At 40.8% G+C, this 21,974-nt stretch overlaps 1 protein-coding gene across 3 annotated transcripts in view; it reads left to right on the forward strand.

Annotated features, from left to right (window-relative positions):
- Positions 1–204: 204 nt before the first annotated feature.
- Positions 205–21,974, forward strand: part of FLI1 (Fli-1 proto-oncogene, ETS transcription factor) — a 115,763-nt gene continuing 93,993 nt past the window's right edge. Inside the window, exons 1-2 of one of the 3 annotated variants that reach the window (XM_067563701.1) lie at positions 205–221; positions 15,785–15,866. In XM_067563701.1, coding sequence (XP_067419802.1) covers positions 15,828–15,866 — 39 coding nt within the window. In that variant the 5' untranslated portion in view covers positions 205–221; positions 15,785–15,827. Of the gene's footprint in view, positions 222–13,536; positions 13,765–15,163; positions 15,210–15,784; positions 15,867–21,974 lie in introns of those variants that run through there. The other 2 variants (XM_067563692.1, XM_067563682.1) reach the window with 2 other exon arrangements.

Consider the following 21,974-nt stretch of genomic DNA (forward strand, 5'->3'; position numbering starts at 1 on the left):
GGAAGCTGTCAGAAGGTTGGCAGCAGTTGGAGGAGACCCCATCTGGCTAGGAGATAGTGCTTCTCTGCAGCTACAGAAGGAGAAAACTCCTGGTCCCAGCCAGCAGAAGGAAGCTGGAGCAAGGTACTTCCAAGGGGAGACAAGGTTACTGGGGACTCCATGGCCTGCTACAAGGGGTTGAAGCATGAGACCCACTAGGGAGAAGCTGCCTGTTTGCCACAGTATGTATTTTTACAGCACTCAGCATCACTGGTTGAGTCTTCTATGTGCTACTTAACATAAATGTCAATAGAAACAATAATTAATAAATTCACTTGTGGGGGGGCAGCAAAGTCTTGTGCATCATTTAAGTGATGCATTGGCTTTCTGCTGGCACTCTGACAGGGACAAAACTCACCCTTGATAAGCAAATGTTTTAGACCTGGAGCTCCCCAGAGCAGGATCACCCGCACAAAGCAGATACTCTTAGTAAAGAAAGAAATCATCATCTTGTTTGATTCTGTTCAGGGCAGAACTGTATTATTTTCCCCAGTAGGCTTGATGTTTGAAGGAGAATGACCACAATTCCACCCATTAGAGGCAAAGCCATCACTGCATCACTCTGATTTGAGGTTAATCAGCAGTTTTCCACTGGCAAAAATAGGAGCCAAGAAGTTAACTCCCCCCACCAGCCCACATAAAAATGGGGTGGGGGTTTGCATTGTTTTAAAACTTGACAATGTAAAATTCATGCTGGTGAATGTAATGCTCCATCCCTAGGGACATCATGGTCCTTTCTTTAATTACAGTTCAGCTATAGTATGGGCAACAACAGTACAAACTTAGTCACATTATTCTAACAGTCTCATGTTAGCAGCCAGCCTCACAATAGCTCAGTCTCCAGGCCAAGTCAATCCTTGGCCAGTGTGTGCCAGCAAGAGCAACTGTTAATGCCAAATGAGGTGGTATTTTTTGTGATACGTCCTTTAGAAAAGGACTATAGCTAGTAGCATGGGTGACTAGTCTAAGGGGCTCAAACGGATGAAGGTTCCAGTCTTTCAAGAGTGGTTGATTCTCTAAAAGATCTGCTGTAGTTCACACAGGAATTAATTCATGGAAGTCCAACGGCCTGTGTTATGCTGGAGGTTGGACTAGATGATCACACTGGTCTGGCCTTTATATCTATAAATCGGTGACTAAAACCAGCAAAACCATGTCATCTATACTGGCACCAAAAAGCCATCAGCAGCTTCCAGTTGCTGCAGGATGAAAGGATTCATATTGCCAAATCCTGTCCCACTGAAGCCAATAGCAACACTCCTGTTTTCAGTGGGACAGAGAATTGACTCATAACGGGGATAAGGGAGAAATTTCCCCCATAGACATAATTCTCCATGATGGAGTTTAGTGCACCTTCTTCTGAAGTATGAGTGCTGGCTGCTGCCTCAGACAGGATACTGGTCTAGATGGGACATTAGTGTGAGCAGATCTGATAGTTCTCATGTTCCACCAATTTCATGGATAGTGAGAGACACATAGCAGGACTTTGCTGCTCTTTGTTCATCTCACACGGCGGGATACTGGTCTCTCTGCCACGTGCTGGCTTACTAATGTTCTGTTTCTGTTTATTTGTCTTCTGTTGTGCTGTTTTCTTAAGCAGAGATGTGAAAAGCAAACTCTCTGGTGTTGCTTTGCCATCTGGCAGGCAACTGATTATTACAGTAGCAAACAAAACCCAAACATTGAAAATAGCTCCAATTAAAGTTCCTTCTTATGAAAAGGCTTGGGGCGGAAAGGGATGGAAAAACATGTCCAAATCCCTTTCTTCTCTCTAGTTGCTGAACAACTTTAGTAGTCTTAACCCTCAATAAGCAAAGATGCCTTTCAGCTGAGGATCTCCAAGAGCTTTGCAAACAGCGAGGCATCATCAACCCACTATGCAGATGGGGAAACTGAGGCACGAGGTCACATAGCAAGTTAGTGGCCAAGCCAGGAATAGCCCCCACATCTCCTGATTCCTAGTTCCTTTGTTCTAACTGCTAGACTCCACCAGCTTGTGGGCATGTGAAGGTTGCAATTCCTCCAGCTGCTGAGGTCACTTTCTATTGTGGGAGGAAGGGCTAAATTCCTCTGACAGGGAAGAAGGACTTGTCTCCTTTTGTTTTCTGCATGGAAAACCTCCTTCTCTCTGAGTGGAGCCTTTCAGGAATAGATGGGTGGAAGAGATGCATCTTTCCAGTGTAGGGATAAATGTTCTGTTTTGAGATTATCATAATAAAGGAAAATCCAGGAAAAGCAGGCCAGTGGAAACAAGAGATTACTGTGTTCCCTCTATTATTTAATGAATGATTGTATTATAATAGCACCTAGAGGTCCCACTTAAGATCGGGGCCCACATTGTGCCAAATGCTGTATGGCCACATAGTAAAAAACAGTCCCTGCCCAAAATATTTAATAATCCCAATAGACAGGTTAGATAAAGGAAGGATTAACTTCCCACTCCAAAGAGGGGGCACTCAGGTTCAGAAAGTTTAGCAGAGCTAAGAATTGACCCTAACTTTTCTGAGTTCCAAACTAGTGCCTTAACCAGAAGACTAGCTTTTCTATCTTTTCTATAGTCTCTGCCCCATAGCCCCTGCTTTCTTAGCAGCCTAAGCTACGTGAATTTTTCTGTTCTGTTTTTGCTGGGATTTGTAATCAAGGCAGAATACGGTTACTCAAATACAGCCAGCAAAGGCCACAATAGCAGTACCAGTGTTAAGTAATTTACAGGATGATGATCATTACAAGAAGAACCAATAAAGGGGATAGTTGGGGCTAAACACGACCGTCTGTAGGAAATCTACTTGCTAAAGTGAATGACACCAGCTAGTTCAGCTGCTTGTTCAGTCTTTTTAAAATTAGGCAAACATATAGCCCTGTGTAACTTTATTACGACATGCAACATCTTGGATTTCTGGGGGGCGGGGAACTATGTGGCACTTACCTGACTGCAGTTCATCTTCCTCTTTCACCCTGGTGCACACATGCCCAACCACTCCACAGCCCACCTTGCATCTGCGAAAGAGGATGAATAATTGATTTTTCAGTTCAGGGCCTGAACCCAAAAAGCCCCCCAAAAATATTTCTTTTCAAACTGAAACAGATTTTGTTTTTTCTCACTGAAATAAAAAACTGGGGAAAAAATTGTTTCAGACAGTAAAACATTAAATTAAGAAAACAAACAAAGTTTTTCCTCCCTAACATGAAAAACTGGGCAAAATTAGTTTGGGATAGAAAAATGCCTGAAACAAAACAAAAAAAATGAAATGTAACAAATTGTTTTCAGTTTTGTTTGTTTTGTTTTGGTTTGATTTGGGGTGTTTTTCACCTTTGAGAGTAGATTTTTATAGAAATATAGCTACATTTCAAAGCAAAATGGCATTTCAAAATTAAAAGCCAAATTGTTCTGTTTTAGAGTGGTCAAAACAAAACGTTTCACATTTTCTGGAGTAGGGGAGAAAGCATGGTTTTTTTTCCAGCTGAAACTATTCACCGAATTCAATCCAAATTCATAAATAGTTTGTGTCCCCAAAATGCATTTTTCTGCAAATTTACTATTCACTGGAAAAATGTTGCCTGCTCTCATCAAAAGCCAAATGGTAATGGGCATGCTCTGCAACTCCCTTGCTCTTATTCTGCAGAGGAGCAAATGACAGTGCAAGTGTAAATCAGGGGGAATCAAGGGCATTGCATATAACTTATTGAGCAAATCCTGCCTCCCTGCACCAGCAAGGGGAGGGGAGGGAATTTGCCCCAGTGGAGGGCAGTCAGTATTTTCACTCGCCAGGAGTTCCATCTGTAGGTTTAGGGGCAGATTTCCTTTCCACCGGGAGAGCGCTAGGAGGTTGTAATGCAAATACATTGGATTAGATCCACTAGAGGCCCTGCACCCTCTGGTGTGAACGAGGGGCAAATTTAGCTCATTGTGTCATGAAGCTCTGCCTTTTGGCAAAGCTACGTGGACACCTGTTAATACTGTGCATCTGCTTAAAAGGGGATCATGTTTTCCTCCTGGGCCAGAGCAGGCCTAAAATTAGGTTAGATCAGGCAATAACGAGTGGCGAGCCCATATACCATAGTAGCCACTGGAGTGCGGAAGAGGAGGCCGTGGAAATGATAAGGAAGCTTTATTCTGAATCCTGCACTGGTTATTGCACTTAGATCTGGATCCTGGCCCCCCTTGAAGTCAATGGGCATTTTGCCATTTACTCCAATGGGATCAGCAAAGTGAGAATTGGTCAGAAAGGACAACAGTGAAAAATGGACCTTGGCTTAAATGAAGTGATCTTATCTTTGATTCTTTTTCCTCCCCCTAGGGGGAGAGTGAATGAGCGAGGCCAATCAAGCACCCTCGATTTCCCTGGGAGGTCACGGGTGGCTGGGTCCTTCAAATCAAAGTGTAGCAGCGAGAGGCAGGAAATGGGGCCATGGATAGGAGGGGAAGGCTGAAACCACTCCACCGTGGGGGCTGCAGAATAGGGAGTTTTCCAGAGCCTCAGCATGGCACCTGGATGTGGTGCTTTGGCAGCTGAACCTTTCAGCTTACCATTCTTCGATCACACTGAGTCTGCATATTTCTCCAAGCCAGAGCTTCCAGAAAGAGAAAACAAGGGCTGTCGGTTTCCAAAGTGACTAGTGATTTTGGGCACCTCAGTTTTTGGAAATCTAACCTTAAAGGGGCCGGATTGTCAGAGGGTGGGTGCTCCTCACATTCAGAAAATCCAGCTCCTTCAGTCCAGTCTCATCATCAGTTGTTCTTGACGTAAGGACTCTTAGGGATTTTGTCGAAAGAGTCACTGGTTCTGATTCTCTGTTGCTTATTCCTTGCATCGCCTTCAGCATCTGTGGCATTGTACAAATGTAAATGATGACACAAAGGGTGAAGTGGGGGAGAACTAGGCCCTAGATCTTTATTGGACTCCGGCTGAGGGAATCCCTGTGATATTTGTGTGCTTGGTTAGCATCTTAAACACAGGACTACTGGGAGTTTCACCAGAGATTCTTTTGATGTCAATGTATGAGGCAACACCACCCAGAACAAGGCTCTCCTTATGCATTATGATAAGAGAGATGTCGTGTGTCGTCGTCCGTCCCCCCCTCCCCTCCCGGTGCTCAAACTCCCCATTCCCACATAGATGCATGCTGTTTTTCCTCCCCAATGACTGTCTTTTCTTCCTGGCTTCTGCCTCTAAATTTCTCCGCCATCTGTTATTTTTGATTAATTCACTCTCAACAAGCACAGCTTGCATGAAAGATGCTATAAAATGGGCATTTTTATACATTCCCATTAAAGCCAGTTGGAGTTTTGCAGGTATATGGAAAGAAGGATCAGACCCTAAAGTTTTCCCCTGTTGATTGTGTTACATAGTATCCAACCCCCACCAAGGGACACATGCCAGAGGTTGCACTTCTGTAATATCAACTTGATTGCACAAACTGGGGACTAATGGAGTCACAAAAGTTCTATTGACTTCAATAGCATCAGGAGATGAATTGATAAAAATCCATAGCACTTTTCATCCACAGATCTCCAATTGCTTTAGACCACAATTGCCCCAGGCCCTGGGTTGTTATCAGATCCATGGTAGTCTGTGTATCTCCAAAATATCTTAGTTCATCAAAGATCAAAGTAAATTTGCAAGGTCCGGAGAAAAGCATTCTGGAGGCTGTGCTTGTGTGTCTTTGCTTTGGGTGTGATCCTGCTCCTGTGGAAATCAGTGGAAAATTTCCCATTGACGTCAGTGGGAGCAGAATTGTTGCCTAAGCGTTAGGCTTTGTCTACACTCGAAAGTTTTGCTGTGTTAGCTATACCAATATAGCTAAATGTGGCAACACCCTCCCACCACGCCACTCATCCCCAGTGTGGACACAGCTATACTGGTGAAAAGGGGTAGGTCCTCAAATATGTTTAGGTGACTAACTCCCAGATCCCAAGTGTTTATACCATATACCTTCTTGTTCAGAAAGTGAAATCAGCTTTAGACTTGTCAATCTCACTAAGGCTTACATCAGTTTTAAAAAAAAAAAAAAACCACACCACTGGCTGACATAGTATACTAGTACAACTTCTCTAGTGTAGACCAGACCTGAGACACTGCCCCAACTTAGACCTCATTGATTTCAATGAGGCTACATAGAGTGTAATTCAGGGCACAATTTGTCTCCTAATTGCCTAGAAAGATGTTCACACTGGGGTTCAGCTATGAAAATACCATCTCCCCTTTGAGAATGATCAGCTGTGTCAGGACCTAACAGGATAACAGAAGCACATAGTTTACAAGGTCCTGTCGCACTGGCACCTTCATCAAACTTCCTCCATCCATCTCATTTAATTCTTCTTTTCATGTATCCCAGTTTGGTTGCTAAAATAACTTTCTTCTGCTTTTCTCCTCCCCTCTCCAGATCTCCGCAACACACGTTTCCTTTTCCTTATGCAAACAACTTCAGATTTAAAAGTGAATTCTCAGTACAGGCTGAAAAAGGGCAATGTGCCTCCGACTCCTTATCTCCTGCTATCTGCTGCAGCCTGCATTCACAACAAGCTGCAAAACTAGATTGGGTTTACAGTAGATTTCAAGTGTTTATGGGCTGCAGGAGAGAGAGAGGAGGGGAAATCTGCTAAGCGAGATAAGTCCAGGAAATAGAGCTAGTGACTGGAGCAGAGTCAACAAGTTGAGTGAGCAACCGGACCCCCCCTTGATACCCAAGGATGTGTGACTCAGTGTCACGACTTCAATTCCCACAACGAACAGGAGCACTTAACAGGGATTAACTTGTAATTCTGTGGCAAGGTTTCGTGTGTGTGGTGGGGAAGGGAGATTGTCATTTTATGTATTTATATCTGTTTAGCTTAGGGCCAAGATTTTCAAAAGTAGGAGCCCTGACTTAGTCTCCTAAATCCATATTTAGGCTCTTAAATGAGCAGCCTGATTTTCAAACAATGCTGAGCGCTCATTGACTTTAGTGGGAGCTGGTGGATCTGTCTACCATCTGTGCTAGCATTTTATATTGTGTTGATTAACAATGTAAGTTCTTTGGGGCTGGGATACTCTCTTACTCTTTGTTTATAATGTCCAGTCCTAGTTAGGGCATCTAGGTACTAGCAGGATGATGACTAAAAATGTGTTTGCTAACACATTAAAGAAAACCACCTTTTATTGTGGTCTAGAGAAAGCCCTTCATTGTAAATAGTAAAACCAGTACAACCGTAGCGGGTGCAGTTATACCAGTACAAAGGTGCCTTATACTGGTATAGCTTTTTCCCCTACCCGTATGGGAATAGTCATACCAGCATAAAGCACCTTTATATTGATATAACTGCAGCCACATTAGGGTGGATTGTACCAGTATAATTAAAGTCATACAACATTTGTGCATAGATAAGGCCTGATTTATAATAACTCTTAAAGGAAAAGCCCTACATGGGACTGTTTTACAATAGTGCTCTGAATTTCCTTTTATTTCATGGCTCATCTAATTTGAAAAGAAACCTTCTCCATGGAGATGTGGCATGGGAAACAAACTTCCATGTCAAAACTCTTGGAATCGAGTCAGACTCCTGCCCTAGCCAGGTGTTCTGGGGTTTTTTATTCATCTCATTTCTCATTCATGCATCTATTTATGTTGCTCTTCAGCAGAGCTGGCTTAATTCTGTCTGTGTATGCTAGGATTTTATACTACCACACATCATTGTAGGATCTGAGCGCCTCCCATGTAAAATCAATAAACAAAGAGCAATAGCGATGTTCTTAGTGGGCTTCGTGGAGTCTCTGGCACTTCTCCCTTTTCAGAGTAAAAACTCAGCTTGCTGAAGGGCTTTGGGGTTTGATTTTTAGATTTTATGAAATTCCTCCTCCTTTATTTACTGTGGTTGGTTGGGGTTTATTGGACAGAAGGTGTGTCAGGATTGGTATTTATTGGGTAGAATGGGTGTTGGGTTTTAAGCATCATTCTTATCATGGAAAGTCTTTTTTTTTTTTTTTTTTTTTTTTTTTTTTTTTTTTGGTGAAGGTTTTGCAGCATTTCCTGAAGATGCTCAGACTCTGGATTCATCTTACCTCTTCTAGGGGTTTGTTTCCCTTAAATGAGAATGCTTTACCCCATCTCTGAAGCCCTTTGTCCTGGGTTTAGTGTTCCTCCTTGTCCTGGAGGAGCACAGCTGTGATGGGGGTTCATAGATCCAAATTGGGTCTTTCATGGAGCTGCTGCTCAAACCATTACTTGCCTTGAAAATTAGAACACTCTCCTTAAACTGGCATTGGAAGCTGACTGGGAGCCAGGGGAGAGATTTGAACATGCACCTGATGTGCGCACAGTGGCCCAAGTTATATAGAAAGCTGTCCACTGCATTCTGTACCAACTAGAGCCTGTGCGTCACCTTCACATTCAGCTTCAGACACCCTGAATTACCATAATCTAGCCTGAAGGTGACAAATGCACGGATCACATCCTCATCCAAAAAGAAGGGATAAAGTTTCTTAGCAAGCTGGAGGTGACAGAAGGCATTTTTAGACAGCGACACTACCTAGGCATCCAATATGAATATTTGTGTACTGATCTGTCATGAGTAGTAATTATGTTGAGTTTGCTTCATTATTTTTGAGGTCTTATCATTTGGGAGCATCAGGACAACTATTGTGTATTTGTGAAGATGATCATGAATCCCAAAAGTTTCATAAATTTGAATACAAGTGATTATTTATCTGAAAAATAAATACCAGAAACAGTATTATCTGCTGCTCCTTCATTGTTCTACTCTAGTTTTAAAATATTCATCCATTCAATTTTTGGGTCTCATCTAAAAAATAAGTGTAGGTGGGTTAACTATTAGGAAGCACTTACAGGCTGCAGTACTGGACAATGAGCCATGAGACCTGGGTTCTACTCCTGCTGAGCTAGTATATGAGCTTGGTTAAGTCATTATCTTCTTGTGTGACTCATTTCCCCATCTACAAATCAGGGGTGTTGACATTAACCTTCCATTGTAAAATACTTCTAGGCCCATTGATAAAAATCACCATAAATAAGCAAACTCTGCAAATTAGAGGAAGTGTTGCAGCAGACAGGGCAAAGGACTTGAAGTCAAGTAACATGGATTCTATTCCCCCTCTGCCACTGACCTTCTTTGTGACCTTGGGAAAATCACTTGACCTTTCCTTTTGTCAACTTGTCTATTTAGATGGTAAACAATTCAGGGTACTTGTATGATGCCTAGCCCTCATCTTGACTGGGAACCTTAGGAGATGCTCTTATATACATAATTAATAATAATACAAAAGAACTAAATAGTATTATTTATTGCTAAGTGATCAGTCCACACACCATGCTTGATGACTGGCCTTGGTGAACAGAAAGACAATATTCTATCACACACAAATCTTTCCCTCAAACTATTCTGCAAATAATGAAGAAAGTGGAAGGAAATCAGGATGATTTTATGAATGATTCGTGAATAGATAAAAGAGAGATGAGTTTCACAACAAATACTATTCATAAATAATAATTAGAAAAGCTCTGCTCTTCAGTTAAATACCTTAAACCCAAGAAACAGAAGGATTCCTGTTTGCTCCCCAGCAGATCCATTCTGCATCTGGAAGATGTGTGAAATTTCACCTGTATAACTAATTCTTTTTTATTTCTTAATAATAATAATTAATAATGAGAGGGAAATACTTTTTCAGCCACCTATCTTGGGAGGTCATTTATCTTTGTAATTAATCATTTTCATTGCAAAGAATTCACGATTTTTCCTTTTGGATATTCTATTCTATATAACAATAATATGTATTTACTCTTTTTATTCTATGAAATACTCTATTCATAATTGTTGTTGTTGGTAATACTATTGCTGGTCAAAAATTTTCCAGCAGAACCATTTTCCATCAGAAAATGCTGATTCAACTCCATTAAAAAGTTTTGCAGGTACACATGAATTTCATCCAAAAAAATTATGGAAAATTATTTAAATACTTCATTTCAATAAGATCAGAAGATTGCATTTTGATTTTTCCATTTCAACTTTTATATTATATCATATTGTATTACACATAAAAGTCAAACTACCAGAGTCATAATTCAACATTCTGACTTTATCAAAATGAAACAGGTTCATAAGCTCATTCCAATATTTCCAAAATGCAATATTTCAGGATTTTCTTTTTTGTGGTAAATTTCAAAATGTGGTCTTCTAGTTCCGAGTTGAAACAAACAAACAAATAAAAAGGACGGTGTTTCCAGCAGAATGGAAATTCTGAGTTTTGACCAACTCTGCTTATTGTTATTGCAATTTTATTATTTATTGCTGGTAGCACTTAGGAGCCCTAATTATGAACCAAGACTCCATTGTGCTAGGTGCTGTGCAAGTCCACAACAAAAAGATGGTGTTTGCACCCAAAATCTCTCCATAGTATCAAAGAATCTTCCAGAAGTGCAGTGAGCAACCAGAGAAGCATCTGTTTTGTGAGGTTCATTCTTTCTCCCTTTCTCTCCCTAGGGGGACATTGTGTGAGGATTTTTTAAATACACCAGTGAGAAGTAAACTGTGCTCTGTTTGCACTAGCAAAAACAAGGTCAAGACTTTGCATTCAGAGTGGAAGGTGTGAAAGTGCTTAATTCCGGGGGGAGTTCACTCTAGACTTGGACTGGCCCCCCAAAAAGCTCTCTCCTGCACAGACAAACTTTACTCTTGTGGTGGACAATTCTATTTTGCCAATGCAAAAGAGCTGTCGACTACAGTCCTCATCCTGGAGTATTAGGATGATCTTTTAGGTACCCTGACCGTGCATAGGCTGTTCATTAAGTGCCTTGAAGATATAAACCCAGACCTTGGAAATAATGAGAACTGATTTTTCTTCTAAGGAAAAGAAACCAAAGAACTGAAGCATGTGTGGTTACCTGGCCAGTACTGGACTGCTTTGACTTTACATATTTTCCCCTTATTTTTAATTAACTTGTTGGGGGAATTTTAAAACACAATAAACTGTTATTTCTAAAATCCAGAACGCAGGGCTTGCTTATTTCAGGTTTGATGTAACTTTTTATAGCACCAGCTCCATCCTTAAACAGTTAATCTTATAGTGACCTATTAAAATAAAATGAATTGTGTTATAATTCATCCTCAAGCAACCCCAGGGTTGGTGTATCAGGTAACTCCTGCCTTTGCAGCCCTGGTGACGTTTTTAATCAAGTTCAGCTGTAATTGCTGGAGCATACACATGCCTCTTTTAATACTCTTCCTACATTTGGGACTCATATGAATCTGGTTTCTCTTAACGTATCTAATAAATAGAAAACATGAAAAGAGCCCATTTTGCAGGACTCTGAGCTTTTCCACCGTTGCATTTGGTCTAGCAATTGTCCAACAGGCTTATGAGAATCGAGCACTTGTCCGATTACTTTTTTTAAAAAAATAAAAATTATTTGTGGTTTTTAAGCCGTCGCTTGTGTTGCTAATCTCTTGTTGAATGCGTTGGACACAGTCAGCAACAGACTCCCACAAAGACAGACTGGAAGAGGTGTGGGGCGGTGGGTGGGTGTTTAGATTTCATAGCGATCTTTAAAAGATCGCTGCTTGTGATGAATGTTGAAATGTTGCTTACGTGCAAGTCACCTCCAGTTTGTTAATGAAAACTTGAAATGTCATGCCTGTGTTGAAGCTATTTGTGTAAACAAAACTTCTGTAACTTTCTCTGCTTAGGGGTGAATTTTCTTTTTGTTTCTGAGGATGCAGCTGTTTCCCATTTCCCAGCAATTTTCATCTGGGCTAGTAAAGCTCCCAAGACGACTTCAACTAGCCACATGGGTATCTGGACTCACTGTGGGGTTTGATTACAAGGACTAGAGAATCTCTCCCCATACCCCCAATTTATTTACATCCTGACCCTTTGTTAGCACCAGACATTACAATTATTTCACTGCACCTTGTTGGGTGTATGTTAGATAGGTTCGATTCTTCATTTTTCATTCCGGACAGGAGTGAGGTTTTGGACACACCTTTGCTAAAAAGAAAAACACGGGAAAGAGAAATCAAAGGTGCAAATATATTAGATCATTTCTTAGCAAAAAAAAAAAAAAAAGGGGGGGGGGGGAAATAGGAAGAGACTTTTGTGAACAAAACATTAACCCCGCTGGTTTTCTCTTCGGTGTGTGTGTTTTGTGTCAAAGTGCCAGCGAAAATACATGTTTGGAAAATACAATCATTTTTTGTGGAGGGGGGGGGGGACTTTAAAATGCGATCTGGTTTAATCACTGCTTTTCGTGGTGGTGGTTGTTGTGTTTTTATTTAAATTATTAGTGTGTGGGTGTGAGGGAGAAAGAGAGATGTCTGCACACACACAATCCTCAGGACATTGAGTTCTGCTGCTCAGGATTTTATAAATCTATTTAAAATAATTAAAATGCTGATAACCTTCTCTTGAACTTAGAACACTGGATCTTAAAAACAGAAAGAATAGCTTTGCGTTTGGGAAGCGGATTCTGTCACTTAGCTGTCTTATTTTCCTCCCGCCACAGTTACCTTTTGAGATCTTCCTCTTGAAATCCATGACGTTTACCTTGCATAGGAAACTGGCTCTTAATCATCACAATAAATCCAAAGAATGTCTATATTGAAAAGTGACTCTTGCTAGGTGCCCTGTCTCGGGATTTTGTTCTGCACTGTTTTCCTTAGGAATTGTCAGGAATGCTAAACGCCTTGTCTGCCAGAGTAAATTGTACTCGGAGCTACGGGCACAGCTCCTTGAGTTGCCCTTTCACCCCCTTCACTTTATATGTTCCTCTTATTAAGGAGAAAAATGTTTCAATATGTTGGAATCTGGGGTAAAGCTGGGAAAGGGAGAAACAGAGCAGAGTGTGGAAGGAAATTTTCCAAATACTTTTGGTAACCCCTAGAAGGGTTACATTAAAATGCATGTCTCACTGAATTTCCTACCTCAGAGCAGAGCAAATTCTCTCCTGGTGTAACTACACTGAATGAATAAGATGACACCAGCAGATAAATTTGGCTGTATAGTGTTCAAAGATATATTTTCCTCCCTGACTTAGTAGGGGGGTTGGTTGGTTGGTTTGGTTTCCTGGTTTGTAAACTATTAGTAAATAGCTAAGAAGATCTGGAGGTTTTGGTTTGCAAATATCCGTTTCAGTGGGAAATAGGTGAATTGTTTGCAATGGAGGCTGTATTTACTTCCATATTTATTTATTTTAAACTAAGGAACGATGATTTGAAAACGGATATTTGAAACTTCCTTGGTTAAAAAGGGGGCTTAAAGTAGTACTTGAGCTCCACTCAGCGTTTCTTTTTGGCTTGACTCCTCACAATATTTTTAAAAGGGGGGGGAAGTGGATTTTTTGTAAGTTCCTTAAAGTTGCTGGCAGGGTAAGGGAGGGTCTTTGGGTGGCTGTGACAGAGGCGAGGATGTCACATTAGGATGATGTGATATTGATTAGGGGAAAAACGGAAATCCAATTCAAAGTTGCGGGGGGGATGAGGGGGTGGGCTAGGAGAGACGAAGAAAAGCACACGCTCGAGCTGAGCGCATTACAGAAGCCCCCTGAGGATATGCCTGGGCTGAGGCAGACTGTCTGGATGTGCTGGGGACCTTTAACTTCAGTGCAGCTTTGGATCTAGCTGGTTTAATCTCTCCGCGGCAGGGTTACAGCGCAGAACTGGTGGGGATTTTACTTTGGGTCTCAACCTGGATTTTTACAAACTGCTCTTCCACTGGTTGAGGGGAAAGGGCATAAAAGGTGAGTTGTCTGGAAACAATAATGGGAATAAACAAGCGCAGTGAACATAAAAACTGTGAATGCTTCTGGCAGGGGAAAACTATAGGGAAATAAGCCAGCGTTGCCTTTTAAGATTGAATCTAAATATGCAGAAGTGTTTGTTTGTTTGAATATGGCTAATTCGGCAAGGGGGAGTAAATGGGGGGGGGGGCTGATTCAGAGGGAGGGATAAAAGGGGGAGGGAAAATTAAGTATGATGAATCCCTGATCCCAGAAAATGTAATGCCCAAGGAAAATTACCTTGTCCCTCAACTCATAGGAGGATGGGGGGAGGGGGGGGTCTCCTTGTTGTAAGTTCAGAAGCCAAAGAAACTGGAATGTCTTAGGGAGGAAGGACAGAAAAGTAAATTGCACTTATCAGAAACACATTGTCGATTCTCTGATCAGCTGCCCTTCTATGCCAGCTGGCCACGTAACAAATGCTTTCAAAATCAGTAAAAAAGGGGGTCACGTGCAGAGAGAGAACAATTTATTTGCCAGAGTGGGATTTCTTTATTTCTTACATGCACAGATGTTTCAGAGCAGCCCAGCCGCGAAGGCTGGGCGGGTGCAGAGGTGCTCTCCTGGCGCTGGAAAGGCGGAGCGGTTTATGAAAGGCTGGATGCTGTCTGAACAGCTCATTACCGCGGGGTGCTACATAGGGCTTGGCGAGGCATTTAGGGGGGCATTCGCCGGCGGGTAGAACTGCGGCCGAACGGATCAGGGAACAAACCCCGTTACGTTTCATTTGGGTAGCATCATTTCTGGTATGCGTCTATGTAAACGTAACCGGCATGTATACATGGCAGGGAGACATTCTATCGGGTGTCTATACACAGAATAAACTACAGAGTTACAGCCCTCGAGCCTTTCCTTCGTAGCCCCACAAAAAGATTGATTAGCCATTTGCTGGAAAACTACTCGTGTAGACGTTGCATTTTGCCATGTAACCTTGATCTTGATTTTTTTTTTTTTTTCTTCATCAAAATTCTGAGCTAAATTCTGCTAAATTCAGACAAATACTCACCAGGAAAATGGGAGCGTCATAATAGCAGTGGTGCAAATGGAAGGTAAAAGGGGCTTTTGCTTCTTTTAACGAGGGAAGGAGTTGTTAGAGTTGGTAGGCACGTTTTTAGCACTTCTGGGACGGAATAAAGAGAATCCTTCAGTCTAGGAGAAGTGTGTCTGGGTAGAAAAATATTTTCATTTGATTACTGAAGTTTGCTGCTGCTGTTCTCGTGAATGGAAACTGGACTTTCTCCATCACACCTCACCAGATTTCCATTGTTAATCTCTGAATCGTGCAGTCGTGACTTTAGAAAAACTGTTCATGAGGAGATCATGATGTCACGAACCCTTAGACTTCAGAGACACATATTCTGCTTTGGTACAAGCCTGAGACGAAAAGTACAGCTAAATTTGACAATGTAACAACATTACCCTAAATAGGAGACTTGCAATGGACAATCCTATCTTTTTTGTTGCTATTTAGGATTATATTTTCGTTCGCTATTTTTAAAATGATCGTTATTGTTTTGCAATCAAACTTTTTGCAATCTATTTGTGGGAAAGGTTTCTTGACATCAAGAAAGGTCGGCGCGGTAATGACCCACAGTGGTTTTAATGAGGAAAGAAATACAACTGCATTTCATTTAACCAAGAGACACCCCTAGGTTCAAGTCAATAGGGTTAACTAGTCTCAACATGAAAACATGGGTATTTCTGCTAGCTTTTAATTGTTGATTAAGAAATTCACTTAATCAAACGTCAAAAATCCCCCTCTTCCCCTCTCATCTTCTCCCTCCTTCCCTCCCACCCCCAAGTCAAAACTGGAGAGTTCTTTTTTGTAAACCCTGGAGTTTTTTAAAAAAAAAAAAAAAGAAAAGAAAAGAAATATTCAAATTCTTGATAATATTTTAAATGTTTATTACTAGTTTTAATTTTCAAAACAAAGCTCTTTTTGGTTGCTTGTCTTCATTTTTACTTTTTTTCTTAATTTCAGGTCAATTTTAGGACCTTTTAAAGTATCTATTAAACAAATAAGGATGTTTCAGACAGTACCAGACACTTCGTCTTACGTCAAGGTAAGACATGACAGCATCTTTAAACAGGTAATGTCAAAAATTACAATCCTCCAAAATTCAAGATAATTTATGTCTAAGAGTCTGATCCAACGCTCATTGAAGTTAATAGAAAAACTCCCCTTGACTTCAGTGGGAGTTCGTTTAGATCCTAAATTATCACACTTAGCTTCATCTTTTGAGGTCTGTATATCAGTGACCAATAACATATTATAGTGGTCTCTTCTTTTATATTATAACCAATATTATCATAAGGTGTCCTGAATTACATTATGGTAGTGGTTTGCTAGGTGTTAACCAGTATGATAGTAGTGAAGTTCTATCAATATTATACCATAATGATTTCTTAAATTGGTTTCCAATTTTCTGCTTTCCTGGATACCGTCTAATCTTGAACCAAAACTAAATTTAATTTTCAAAGGCATTTACCTTTCTGCTGTGCAAACCACTGAACTCAATGTACAGAAAATGATTGTCTACCTATAGAAAGTGCTACTTTCTGTCAAAATGAGTTTAAAGACAAACCAAAATGGAATTAACTTAAGAAGTCTTTCAACTGTTGAGGTAAATGGATTGCTGGACCAGATAGTGGTGTATAATACTGGAGTTTGCTCTGCAATGTTCCTTGTGGTTTTCCTATGCCACTCCATTTAGCAGGCACATAAACCCAACTGGTAACACCAGACAATGGCTACCAATTCTTGCCCTCCAGATATTTGACTGTCTGATTGTTAAACTGGAGAAATCAAAGTCTGAGCCTCATCTTATACTGTGATGGGTCATTATTGCTTCTATTTCTTTTTCTACCAATGTCAAAGCAAATTCCGAGGAAAGGGTGGCAGATTCTTGTCCCTCTATAGTTCCATTGAGCACTATATTATATTTGACATCATTTAGGGTTTTTTTTCCCACAACAGTTCCCAAGAATGTAAATAAACCAAGCCTGAGACATCTGGGTTACACGTTTAAGGCAAACCCTTTATGCCACAGCACTTAAGGAAAATCTAAAACACAAGACTTTTCTCTCCCAGACTCAAGGAATACAAGAGGGTGTTAACTAGGGTTGCGTGAATTGTTTGTAAATGAATAATGTATTACATTAATTTTGCCTCTTTTTCTCTTTGTTAATGTTCCATGAGCAGATTGTGATGTTCCTATATATAATCCATTATTTTAAATGATTCACTGAATAATTTCTGCATGTAATCCCTAGCCCATAGTTTGTTTTGCAAACGCTTTGTTGGGAGTATTCAAAATGCAAATCTTGTGGCATGACATGTGGCGCTGCTTCTGTTTCCTGGTGCAATGAGTGTAAATCTCAGGGTCAAGTTTTTAAGCAAAAATTTGCATTGGAAATATTCAGAATTCCACATTCAGCAAATATTCTCCAAAGCTCAGTGTTTCCATGAACATTCCTGCTGGTAAATGTTGTTCATTAAATTCAGTGGGGTCTGGATCAGACCCTAGAAACTTAGTTGAAAGTGACCTCAAAAGAGATGAAAATACCATCCAAGCAAAAACTCAAATGACTGCGCTTGGAAATGCGTGTGCTGTCTATGCCCAGCACTAGACTCAACTAATTTAATCTTTACAGCGCCTGTAGGCAGGAAATAATCTTGCACATGTTCTGGTTACAATGAAGAGTTGAACCCACTTTGTCATCCCATATAAAGTTATCCTTTCAGGTTTGCCTTTCATGGTAAGGCTTCATCCTGCTGCCACTGAAGTCAGCCTATTAGGACTGAGGCCTAAATTGCTAATATTCGTACCAAATGGAATGGTCAGCAAAGAACTGCATCAAATTAGCTGTAACGGTAGGTAGGCTTTGCTCAGGCAATGCTTCCATTGACCTCAGCGGGTGTTTTCCTGGGGGAGAACTTTCCAACTGGGCCTATGTTCATAGTTTCAATTGTACAGAGATAAATGGTTCACAGGATGTTGAACTCACACTGCAACATTTCTTCATCATCTGCCATTTATTGTGGGGCAGGGACCCTGTCTCCTGGTATTTGTCTGGAAAGCATCGTGCACACTGATGTCATTGGGGAAATAATTTGTTTCTATGCTTAAAAAACCAACAGGGTTTTGAATGAAGTCTCTTAAGAGCCATATCCAAAGTGGAAAGATTCCCATTGACTTTGGTGTGCTTTGGATCAGGCAATTAAATGCCAATGTTGCAAACGCATAAGCAGATGTTTAATTCTATTCATGAGTAGTTCCACTGAGGTCAATGGGGCTGCTCACATGATTAAAGTTAAAAACATGCTTAAGTGTTTGCAAGATCAGGGCCTAAATCATTAAATATAAAACAGATAGGGTGAAATCCTGGCCCTTCAAAGTCAATGGCTAAACTCCTATTGACCTAAATGTGGCCAGGATTTCACTCACAGAGTAGGTACCTTGTAGACAACATTCACCTTCAGGGCTGGCAGCATGGCCTATTGGCTAGAGTACCGGCCATGACTTTAGGAGACTTGAATTCTGTTTCTGGCTCAGTCACTGATCTCTTGGGTAGGCCTGAGCAGATCACTTCACCTCTCTGTGCTTTGCTGTTCCCAGCTGTAAAACGAGGATAATGGCATTTATCTTTGTAAAGCACTTTGAGATCTACTGATGACAAGTGACGTATAAGAGCCAAGTATTGCGCTCAGATAGTGATCTGTTTCCTGCTTTCCCAAACAGCCTTTTGGGGACTAGTCTAAGGATCTGAGCAGATTCTGAATTATAATTCCTTCTTCTGGGAAGCTGCAAGGCGTTTTTTGCATCTCATTTCATCTCTCGGGAAAATGGAGATTTATTTGCCTACCTCAAAGAAGAGCTTGGGAGACTTATTTTAATAAATGGGCCAAATCCCAATTGCCTTATTCTCCCAATAGTCACTGGGGAGATTTGTGTGGAGGAGAAAAGCAGGACTGGGTTTTTATAAAGTCCCTTGACTAACAGTGTCATATGTATAAGCATTATGTCAAGACTTTATCCCTTAGCTCATGAAGAAAAATGTCCTGTCTTTAACTGTCACAGCTGGAGCTCCACTGATGTAAATGAGAAGGGGCTGCTGGTAGTGTGTTCTCTGTAAGGGGACAATGGCTATGGAATTTATTCTCCCCACCCCTTGGTCCAAAGTAGTCTAAATATTATGAGCTTTGGGCTACATTGCAAATCTCATCTTCTCCCTCAAGCATTTGAAGGGGGGGGGGGGTGAGGGTGCATTGGAAGGGTGGGGAATTATTGGACAGAGAAGGGTATCTGAGTTTTTAGGTTGCCTGGTTCACTGATGGTGGGTTAGAGTGAACCGGACTGCTGAATTTCAGGTATTTCTGTGATGTATTTTTAAATTGCATCAACACCAACTAGAGCACATGGACGGGTGCCTTTATTCTGTATTTGTATAAACTAGTACATAATCATAATTTAAGAGTTATTGACGTGATCTGAATATAACTAATTATTTGTGTAAGCATGTGAACAAACCATCCTAATGTGCCTTCAGGTGATAAAGTGGTAGGCAATCGGAATTATTATAAACTAATTATAGGTCCCTATTGTTTTCTTCAACATAAGTATCTGAATGTATATATATCCCTTATGCTATTACTGTGCTTGCTGAGCAGCCAATACTGAATAATCTGCACAATATATCAGAGCGTGCTAATCTCCTCTAAACATAAGTACTTGACTTTAGAGAATGAAACGTGTAATGTAAATTGGAAAATTAAATTTAAAAAGAGGGCAGTGGGATGAGAACTGAGTCTTAACTGTAAGGGTATGGAAAGCATTAAGGCTATAAGCAAAGCAACATGACCTCTGAATTCTAGTTTTTACAATTCTTACCGTTGCACTCTGGCTTTGCTGAACCACAGTGGCATTTGCTCCCCTTCTGGAGTGTCCGTGCCAGTCTTATGAGGCAGTACAAGAATCCTTTTTGACTGCCATATTCTCCTCCCTTCCAATAAGGATCCAGCCACAGTTTCCCCTCTTTCTAAGGCAAGACCTAATGTTGGTTGGGCCATGCAGAATCACACAGGCGGCCAACCTTCCCCTGCAAAATTGGAGATAATTGAGGTCGGGAGGAACAGTGATGGGGTCTTGTCAGAAATTCCCACTCACAGGTGCTGCCTATATGGGCTTGGTGCAGGAATCATGGGGTGAAGTCCTATGTCAGGAGGTCAGACCAGATGATCACATGGTCCCTTCTGGGGACCATTAGTCTATAAAGCATTATGACTGTTGGGGTGATAGGAACAGTTTTCCACATCTCCTCATCCATCAAATTCTGATGTTTCAGAATGGCAGAAAAAATGACACAGCTTCACTTTAGGTCCCCCTCCAACTTCTTGTAGAGTGCTCCCACATTTAAATGGTGAGGTCCACCTCTTGGAGTATTTTTCTGCTCTTTTCAGGATATGGAGGAAAAATCCACATGTCCAGAATTATTAATAATTCCTATTTCATATTTAGCATGTTTCCTCAGTAAATCTCAAAGCCCTTCACAATCTTTTAATGTATTTATCCTCACAACATCCATGGGAGAAAGGTAGCATTGTTATCCCCATTTTACAGATAGGAAACTGAGGCACAGGGAGACTAAGCGATTTTGTCCAAAATCACAGAGGACGTCTATGGCAGAGCAGGGAATTGAATCCGTGTCTCGAACCACCTGCATTTCAGATTGTTGTAAGCAAAACCCTTGTGTCTGCTGATATTTGAACTCCTGGGTTTAGCAATGCTGTTGTTTTTCAACTGGGCACATCACACTCTGCTCTGCCGCCCACCACTAACCGCGCCTGATGCAATCACATGGTTCAGTCAAACTTCAGACCAGTCCACATTTGACTGCCTAGGCAGTGGCTTCATGTGTTTGAGCCTTTGCTTTGTTTATAAAAAAAAAAAAAAAAAAATTCAAGTTCCAGTCTCAAGCAATGATAGCCCTGGTGCTTCACCTTAAGTCTCCCCCCATACTAGGCTGCCATACTTATGAAGTTTGAACAAAGCCACCATGCATATTGCACTTTAGACATTTGCACACAAAACGGGCTCCTCACAGATTTTAACCAAGCCGGAAAAGAGAATTTACTCCAGTCTGAATGAGGTGGGGGAGGAAAGAACCTTAGTTTAAGTGCAGGAATTCTTGCTTTAAAAAAATGATTTTCATACAGCTATAATGTTTGTGGTGTTATACAAAGAAGCATATTCATAGAAGCAAAATAGTCTGGGTGGATGGAAACAATATTTGGTTTGTTCTTGATTTCACCCTGCCTGGAGGGTTTACAAGAAACCCAAAGAGAATTTTTGATGGCCAAAACACTGACATTTTAATGGGAGAGGAAAATATTAAGGCTATTGACAAACACTGACATGTTATCATTTCCTGCTTTAGGGTAGCCAAAGACTATTGCTGGGACAGGCTGCGAGACAGATAATTTAAAAACTTTTGCTAAAGGAAACTTTTTTGGGAAATCGTGACAAACTAACCTAGTGAGAGAGAGACTGTAGTGCGTGAATTCACGGTAAACAAGATAAAAATCTAGGTGGTTTGATTGACAATGGGGTGTTCGGTACAGGTGTCCCGTGAGAAGAATGTTGGAAATAAAATTGCACTCTCTTAACACTTAGTATCAAGGACAGGAGAAATGCAAAGACTTCGTAGAGTGTAGCATTTCAATCCATGCAGCATTGGTCCTACTCAGTACACGTTCTAGTACTTTTTCCATTGCTACTTTTTTTTTTTTTTTTTTTTTAATTTCCAACAGAAGTTGTCAGTTTCCCCCAACGACACTCAGGAGGACTGGAGCAGGTATCGTTTAGGAAAGCTGGGAATTGCAAAAGATTTGTAGTCCTAGTTATGTTTGAACTTTGTTGAAAACATTCCATTCCTGTGCATGAACATAGGAGCTGGAAATGAACTCCGATGTCATTCACATACTTACTACTGATTAATACAAGTGTATACCAAATCTTTCTCTTTTTTTTTTATGTTCATATCTTGAGGCAGCAACCTGACTAAGTGTTCTACTTTAGCAGGATCTTGATTAATGTGTTATGACAACGTAGTGCTTCAGGATTTAATTCTCGTTCGCACCTACCTTTTATTTTAGAACATATGGACTTTAA

This window comes from Emydura macquarii, unplaced genomic scaffold, assembly GCF_026122565.2.
Source record: "Emydura macquarii macquarii isolate MOO-44397 ecotype Brisbane River unplaced genomic scaffold, CSIRO-AGI_Emac_v2 contig_312, whole genome shotgun sequence".
In the NCBI taxonomy this organism is placed as follows: domain Eukaryota; kingdom Metazoa; phylum Chordata; order Testudines; family Chelidae; genus Emydura; species Emydura macquarii.